Genomic DNA, 9,390 nt, shown 5'->3' with positions numbered 1-9,390 from the left:
AATCGAACCCAATTCTCTCATCCACGGTCGTTTCCCGTGGAAAAGGAACATGTAGAATGATAGGCTCCTTTTTACCACACTTTAAAACTCCCATAGGAATTTCCCTTGACGGACGAAGCCGCGCGCATATAGTATAAGGTAATAAATGCGAAAGTGTCTATGTATGTCTTTGCTTCAGGTCGCAATGGAACGATTTTTTGATATGATTTTTATGTCTGAAGATGATTAAGAAGGTAGATAGTGATACAGACTAATTTTTACCGACGTAATATCGCATTCCTCGATGAAAATTCATCGTGTATTTATAAACTCCGATAGATGGCGCAATTCTTTTAAATCCCAAGAATACGCGGGAGAGGCTGTTGAAAATATCTAGTTTTATATTAAATTCATAATAAGCCATTATTTAATGATTGCATAATATAATGACATGAACATTTCAGTTCCCATTGCCTTGCCCATCGGTCGTTACGCTTGACAATATACCTAACATTGAATTCATGTGAATTGAACAAGTTCCAATATTATCATTGTTAGTGTGACCAATGCGCCAGTTTCCTGTTATTTGTGAGATATTGCATCGAAAATACGTCATTTTATTGTATTTTTTACTGGAATTTGCTTGCTCTAATCTAATAAGTTGATGTATTAAGCCAGTGATCATGCTGGTTTTATTATATAACACAAATTAATGACATAGCCAATTTTGAAAATTAAAAAGAATGGTAATATAACAACATTATCTCCGACCGAAAAAATACAACGCTTTTCATTTAACATATTTTTTTACTGTCTCAAGACATGATAATGTGTATGTACTAAGTACTTGTTATATAATATTACATATTTACTTAAAATTTGTATACTGAAACAAAATTGAAACCTTAGCTTGGTTCATTCTTTTTCTGTATCTGTTTACTTGTTTTATTTTAAAACTCACGTACCTAACTAACCGATTTTGATAAGGTGCATGATATTTTTAGATTAACATTTCTTTTATTTTTCCAGAATACACACGTATCTTGGATTTACGGGGGGAAAAGAAAAGAAACCTACGCGAATAAGGACGCAGACTCATCACAATAAATTAATGAAGCATGAAAGAGATTTTAGAATTTTTCAAATCCATTAAATTTAATTTACTAATTCAGATTTTTGAACAATTACTGTAAAAAAATCATAAATATTTGTAAAAATTTACACGAATAAAGAAGTGTTCACTGAATTTATTTCTTTCATTTTTTATCCCATATAAAAATATTATTTATTGTTTATTGTACATATTCCAATGTTCACAATGGTAGTTTTATTAAGTTTAACCGGATGCTTATCATTTTTACCGTATAAACCTTCCCTGGACTAAAATAACAAACATTTCAAAACTCAAAATCAGCTAAATCGATCAGCCGTTAAGTAAATAAACAAAAACTAATACTATTTATTTCTTGCATTCTCACTAGCAATTCTGAATACTTAAATTATTTTGAAATAGAAAAATGCCTATCTGGTTCAAAAAAATCTGTGTTGGCGTTTTGCGTCTATTATATATTATGAAATGTTGAAAAACGTTACTACTCACACTCACGCATCTTCGTCTACTCTCAAGAATAATATTTTTACAACATTTTTATTATTTATAATATTTTTGTTATATAAGTGAATAAAGTATTATATCCAACACTTAACAAATCCATTTAGTCGAAACAGACATTAGCTTGTTGAACCAACTAACCAAAAAAACATATAATACTGATGATAGACGGAAAACATTAAAGAATTCAGTAGGTAGGTAGTGAGTAGGGTAATATTCAATTATGTAAATTGAAGCAGAATTTTACGAGGACCAATATTGCCAATTATATTTTAATTTCTGGCGTTGAGCAATGATGCTAAAATTATTCATCAGTTAAAATAGGTAAACTTTTCAAAAATGGTGTGAATCTATTCTAGAAGAATCCGTAATTATTCGCCTTAGAGATATCCTTACAGCGATTAAGGAGTCTGATCATTACAATTGCTCGCTTCCCTTTCCTTGTTTATCTCGGAATATGCACTAATGGATGGACATTGGCCACGTGTTTGTAAATGAGTAAGTTATTTTTACTGTTATGATAATTATTTGCATTTGTTGAAGTGAAACTTCTAGGCGCTGAGAGACAATTACAAGGTGGTGTCATTGCAATACCGTCACATAATGGAATAAGGCAACGATTTTGACAAAGTTTCATTTTTCGTTCATAACAAATTATTATAAAGATTGTGTGTATTTTATTTTGACTGTAATATACCAACTTAGAAATACTTTTCCAATATAATAAAATCTGTTCAATAAATGAGTTGCTATGATGCTAAATCAATCTAAAGTTATAACTTATTGTGTGTTGTTATGACGATTCAAAAGTGCTTATAGAAGTCTAATTGAACAAATAAATGTTTGAGTTGAACTTGTAGATGCAGATTATGAACTATCCGTATTCATACTGTGCTAATAAAATTTTCATCTATGATCAGTTTTCTAGCGTGATCAAAACTTAATAAAGATCATGTACTTGTCATAGGTATTTCTTTATTTTTTAATGTATTTATTTAAATAAGCATTTTGAGAGCTTATAGGATAAAACTGTATCTGCAATATAGTACCTAATAGATTTATTTAAATGTGATGTAATAAAAACAATAATAAAACTACAATTGATAAATAATGGTTCAGATAATATTTAAGTTCCTACGTGGTAGGTCATATAGTCTGGTTTTTGTTGCATTTTATATTATGTGGGTTCGATTCCTTATGAGATATCCTTATGTATTCGGGTATTATGGCTAATAAATAAAAGAGCGTGTATTAATTTGAAACATTTATTGATATACAGGTTTCTTACTCTTAGACAATGTACATAATAATAATTACAAGAAAAGTGCAATACCACAGAAATAAGTCACATTTAGTCGAAAACCGTATCATGATGTTAGAGTGATGCAAAAATACAAAATAATCTAATATTAATTAATATATTACATAAAAACAAACAATACACATTTTTGGATAAATGTTCCTTTATTTTAAACTAAAATACTAACTATTAAAGCTAATCATTAACACAATGTGACATAAATAACTCTATTTACAACATTATACAAACTCCCCCGAGTTAAAAATATATTAACTAAAACGAATTAAAAAAATATATGTTCTTATTGTTATCAGGGTTAAATGAAGACATATTATGGCATGGCACAAAATATATACAGATAGATGTGAATATATTATTTTATTAATTATTAATGGGCATATGGATGGCGTAAAATCAACAAAATTCAGCCATCTTAACTAAAGAAACGAAAAGTATCTAAGTATTTCGATATAACAAAACTGTTAGTATTTACCACTCAAATATACGTGATTACAAAAAAAAAAGTTAGCTTATAAAGATTGTTTTCAAAGGGTAAAATAATAAAAAAATTGTATCGATGAAACTTATGTATTAGTTATATAAGTTTCACCGATAGATGGCGCTGAAAGCAAAAAAACGAAGGGTAAACAAAAGCGTGCAAATATGAACTCAGTCTGGCTGAGCTCAGAGACGTTTTGTGATTGATATAGCTCTGTTTCGCGGCGTTACTTGCGCACAGAGCACGTGCTGTGGGATACAAAACAATCTAAATATAATTGGAAGTTATTTACATGAAAATATGGATTCTGTATATTTTTAAGAGAAGTTTTAATGGCGACAATAATGATTGAATGTAAAGTACTAACTGTAAAGAATTATGTGGTTTCTATTGAGCCTATATTAGAAAATATAATATATTAGTATGATATCAATTCTATATTAATACAATTATTTTAATCATGGTTACAATTTCTGAGATACTGAGATATTTTGCCTAAAACATAATTAACGTCGTAGCAGGACAAATTAAATGAATACAACAGTAAATCAACATACAAACATTTACGTAAACTGTCTTAATATGTGTTAAGATCATTTTTATTTAAATTTTAGGCCTTTTAAAGATTCGCAGCACATACTGGTGCAAAAATATTTATGCACTTTTAAGTCCGTCACTAGATAAGTCCAATTTACAATGAGACACTTTTAACCTCTCTAGTTCAATCCAAAGTGCACTTTATACCGTGGCGTTAGAGCTCTAATACCAGGATCACCGTTTTGCTATATTTGCTAGTTCAAATTACACTTTCTTGCTTGGCATTAGAGCTCTAATTCCTGGAACACTAGTTTCAATCCGTGATGCAGCAGTGTCCGTAGCCTTTTCAATTCTATGCTACACTAAACTGCACTCTATCTCTTCATATTAGAGCTTCAAATTTCAGATCATGTATTTCGCCAGGTCAATCTTCACCTTATCTCCATTTCCTAGCTTTCAAAACTTTAAAATTCTAAAATGAGGTGCACGTGATGCGATTTGCATTATTACATCAAGTCCAGGCCACATCAAAGTGCACCCTATCTCTTTACGCTAGAGCTCTAAATCCCGGATCACTATCACTGCCTCCATTCCATCCAAGTTTTGCCAAGGCAACATGAACCTTATCATGTTTTCCTAGAGCTCTAAACCCTGGAACACTGATCTCCATCAGCAGTACAATAACAATGCTGGCAGTGTAGCCGTCTATCCCTCACACGCACATCAGCCCCCGCCCTTCCATCCCCGAGCGCCCCCCCACACACGGCACAAGTAAAACACCACACGTGATAGCAGAGGGACAGGGATTCGATTATCATGGCTGCGCCGCGACCTAGAATAATATAACAATTTATTATGAAACAATAGATACTAAAATAATAATTAAAACGAGTTTTAGTACGGGATTTACTGTAGTTCACTTGACTAACAGGTTTGTATGAGTGTGCTTGTGATCTAACAACTATAATAATAATTATAAATGTGATAATTCAAGAATTGCACATGTCTATGATCTATATTATTTAGCTTTTAGCTCATAGCTTCTCCCGCGTATTCAAAGGAAAACTTCCCTTTTACAGTTCCCGTTCCCGTGGGATTTTCTGGGATGAATAACAAATGTTAATTCAAGTTACCTTCTAATCCCAAGAAAATCTGTTCAGCTGTTTTTGCATTAAGGAGTAACAAACAAATATACAAACTTCGCATGTTATTTACTAATATTCAGCGTTTAATTAATACTACCGCATAATTTTAATATTGTGATATTATGTTATTGTCGTTTATTCTAAGTTTAAAAAAAAAGGAATTAATTCTGTTTTTTAAATGAATTTACATGACTGTTTTAGGATGTATTTTAAAGTAACGTTTCGCTTTTTACGTGTTTCAAATTATAATTAAATTGATTATTATTTTTTATGAATTAAGATTGAGGATAATATGAATTAATTTTTACTTGTTTATAATTTATTAACTGATTATTTTGAAATGTATTGAATGTGTTGTAATGTATTTTTTTAGTGCATGCAGTGCTCATTTTTTATTGGTTGTAGATCATGTTATATATTTTTTGTGTATTTTTTTATGTGAATTCATCGATGTACAACTGCTAATGAGCCATAATAAATAAATAAATAAATAAATATTATTTAAAATACACGCATGTTATTTAGCAATAGGTTTATATTAAACTACATTAACTTACCTAATTCCTCCCCACAGTGTGAGCACTTCCTCCGTCCGCTCACGCTAAGTAACTTGTCCTCCCGCGAGTCACTCCTGTCGCGAGGTTCCGGACGAACGCGTCGTTCTTGTACGGGGTGCGGGCTGCAATGTAAAGTATTAGATATTAATGATTTGTTTATTTACATTATAACGTATGTATCATGTAATTTATTTTATTTTTTTATGTATTTATTTATTTAACTTATTTTATTTATTGATATAATATGTATATGTATCTATTCATTTATTTATTTTTAATTTAGTTTATTAGTTGTACTTTATTCATTTCTTATTTTTAAATTAGTAGATATTTTTCTTCTTTTAACCTACAATAACGGTACCACGAGTAAATCCTTTTTTTATAATCGTACCAGCCCCCACGACACAAGTTCTCTTAGTGTGGGAGCTATAGTTAACAACTATAAATGTATAAATAAGAAACAGCAACTTTCTTTATGTATTGTTAAATAGGTTTTGTTACCTACCTGTGTTTTGCTGAAAATAAATAATTTTTCATTTTCATTTTTTCATTTTTCATTTTTTCAGTCGCGATCATTTTGTACAGATTTATTACGACTGCTATATAAATTATTTATCATCAATTTGGTAGGTTTATGACTGACATTACATTTTCAATTGTTATCAACTGTGACCTCGATAATATTAACGTGTTTTATTTAAAAGTTGTCATTCAATTTTACCTTTTACGAATTCGGGATCACGTCATGAAATTCAATATTTATATTTTTTTATTTTTTATTTAAAGTCATGGCTCACAGAAAACTAGACATTTTTAAATGGCAAAATGAAGCGAGTTTGAATCCTGCCTTATTTTTTCTATTCTTTAAGATTTCTCATGTATAAAGAAATTCGGTTGAATGCCATCAAACTAAATATAAGAAATATACCTGTTTTTAAAAGGAGCATGTACGGGCGAGGCGGGCAAAGCCGGCTCGTGGTACGAGTGTCGCGCGCGCATCTTGTTCTTCTGCTCTTCGATCCTGCGGTGCTCTGCTTCCTGGAAAATTATGGTACAAACAATTAGTTATAAATAGGTAATTCAATGTTATTCAATGCCCTATCCCTGCAAAAAAGCCCGATTATAGAGGTATTGGAAATTATTAAAGACTTCTAAAGACTTGAGGTTAGTTTTAATGAATTCTTTCCTTCATAAGCAAAACATGATGATATACAAAAAAATCAGGGCATTGGAAAACTATAGTGATTTATAAGCTTAAAAATTACCACCGATTTAGAATATAGCTTCTACCGAGACTAATCGGCAAAAAACTCACCAAAAATATGTTTCTTTATCACAAACAAAGTATAAAACAAAGTCGCTTTCTCTGTCCCTATGTCCCTTTCTATGCTTAAATCTTTAAAACTACGCAACGGATTTTGATGCGGTTTTTTATTAGATAGAGTGATTCAAGAGGAAGGTTTTAGTACATAATTTATTAGGTTTTAGACAAAGCGGGCGAAGCCGCGGGCGGCAAGCTAGTGTACCATAATGTTACAAGAACCGCATATATGCATACTTTTGTTTTTAATCATCTTTCAAGAGACAAACCTGAACAAGCCAATGTTGGTTATAGTTATAATTAGCTGGTTTCTGCCGCGGCGGGTTGCGTGTTTGTAGCCACTCGCTGTTTGACATCAGTTTTGGTGTTGGAGCTGCACTTAATGCCTGGAAATTATTTATATACATTTATATTTATTTGGGACTAGGGGTGTTATGATCATGTGGGAATTCTGGTATGAATGGTGGAATAAATAATACCGTAAAATGTCTTCTGTCTTGTAGTTAATCTCCGATTTGAATCGATTCAGTCAGACAAACAAGAAAACAGACAAAGAGAGGGATTGAGTAGTTTAAGACGATTTTGACAACCTTAAAGATTAAAGATTTCTACCCAATTGTTCTATTTTCCTAACAGATATAAAAAAATTACAATTCAGATTAAAAAATCTTTAGAAGTTGGTAACACACTTTTCTAGAAGTCATTATTGAATATCTTCTTTATTTGCCGTCAATAGATAAGTTATTACCTGTAAAGTATGCCTGGTCATCGGATGGTACTGTCCATTAGCATTGTTCATGGGCTTCTGTCTCAACTGGACTCCATTTCTATCGATATTGGCATACTCCACTGCGGACGGTGTTCTGCTGCTCCTGGAATTTACGGGAAATTCATTAAAATTTGTATTTAAATAAAGTTTTTTTTAAGATTTATAATATAAGCTAACCTAGGAAAATTCGCATTTCCATCTATCTATTTTAATCAAGATGAATGATACAATTTTGTTAATATCATAATGGATTAGGTTCAAATAAATAATAACTGTCCAAAATTTATTTAAATCGGTTTAGTTGTTACTAAGATAAGCGCAAACAAACATAGTAAAAGATGTCATGAACATAATTGGCTAATTCATGAAATAGTCATTGTCATAAAAGTAATAATATTGTTAAGTGCGCAAGAATTCTGAGAACTGTAATCTCACACTTATATTTGCAACGAAGGTTGATTAGGTATACTCAAGAACATCTTATCGATCTTATCCTTTTAAATACAAGGAAAGAAGACTTGCATGTTAAATGATTCTATTTCTTTATCGTTTGTTCTATAATTTAGTGAGTTTTAGTGGTCATTATGTAACTTCATCATAATCTTAGCTCTAATAATTTTCACATTCATCAGTATAAATAACAATGCTTAAAGTTATTGCTCATAGAAAGTACTCACAACATTAATAAACTTATAAAAAAATTAATTACCTCATAGTAATTTCCCGTTCTATCGACTCCCGGCTTTTCGGTTTCGGCGGCAGCACAGGCTGAGCTGGTCGCACGTTTGGAACATGTCGTCTCTCATACTTCTTATCATCATACAGCACTTTCCTACTTTCCTCAACACCAAAGTGACTCTCTATATGTTCTTCAGACACAAACGGCTTACGCTTTAAGCTCTCGTCTATAATCGGCTTTTCCAACAACGGTGGTGGAGGCTTATGTAATGGACTATGTTCTGCTAGCAGTAAATTAGGCATTGAATGCCTGTAGTTCTGAATTCCTTTCGATCTTTGCACCTTTTCTGGTGTACTCGCTACTGAAATGTCTTGGATCGATTTCTGGATTATTCTGTGTTGGTCACGCAATAAATTCTCCTTTTGTCTCCTTAGTTCTTCCTGTTCGAGCTGCAGGAGCTCTCTTTCGAAACGCAGTACTTCCTATTTTTAAGTGTGGTATTAGTTGAGTGCGTTTGTCGTGTGTTAGTTAGTAGAACGAATAGGTTAGTGCAAAGCTTGATAATTTGATTTAGAAACGAATGGCATAGTTTCCAGTTTACACTCATGGAATGATGTAATAGCATATTGAGCCAAATATAATTAACCACGATACTTCTAAAACCTAAGTGTGTACAAATGGAATATTTTGTGTGTAAACCGAAAATTATGTAGTAAAGAATAGATTTTAGTGAAAAACATCAATCACCTTTGTGTGAGCATCGTCAAAGTGCCCGTCTGGCCAATCGTCGTTAATGCGAGCGGTCTGTAAATGTACACCGTAGCGGCCATCTTGTTTAATGTTATTTACACACATAAAATGGCGGGCGAAAACCATTACAACAGTAATAAATGATTTTTAAAATGAATATGACAGAGGAAAATATTAAAATAACAGAAATAACACAAAAATTTAATAAAATAATTAAATCAAACTGTTTAAAAATTAAAAAT

At 31.5% G+C, this 9,390-nt stretch overlaps 1 protein-coding gene across 4 annotated transcripts in view; it reads right to left on the bottom strand.

Moving 5' to 3' along the window:
* Nucleotides 1–4,181: 4,181 nt before the first annotated feature.
* The window catches only part of LOC123700722 (LIM domain only protein 7), a 143,321-nt gene continuing 138,112 nt past the window's right edge, over nt 4,182–9,390 (bottom strand). For all 4 annotated transcript variants that reach the window (XM_045648037.1, XM_045648036.1, XM_045648035.1 and 1 more), the window contains exons 10-16: nt 9,146–9,202; nt 8,429–8,880; nt 7,699–7,822; nt 7,220–7,336; nt 6,558–6,667; nt 5,630–5,751; nt 4,182–4,759 (exon numbers count right to left, since the gene is read on the bottom strand). In XM_045648037.1, coding sequence (XP_045503993.1) covers nt 4,572–4,759; nt 5,630–5,751; nt 6,558–6,667; nt 7,220–7,336; nt 7,699–7,822; nt 8,429–8,880; nt 9,146–9,202 — 1,170 coding nt within the window. In that variant the 3' untranslated portion in view covers nt 4,182–4,571. The remainder of the gene's footprint in view (nt 4,760–5,629; nt 5,752–6,557; nt 6,668–7,219; nt 7,337–7,698; nt 7,823–8,428; nt 8,881–9,145; nt 9,203–9,390) is intronic.

The sequence above is a fragment of the Colias croceus genome, chromosome 20 (genome assembly GCF_905220415.1).
Source record: "Colias croceus chromosome 20, ilColCroc2.1".
In the NCBI taxonomy this organism is placed as follows: Eukaryota; Metazoa; Arthropoda; class Insecta; order Lepidoptera; family Pieridae; genus Colias; species Colias croceus.
This window is presented reverse-complemented; position numbering and strand designations above follow the sequence as displayed.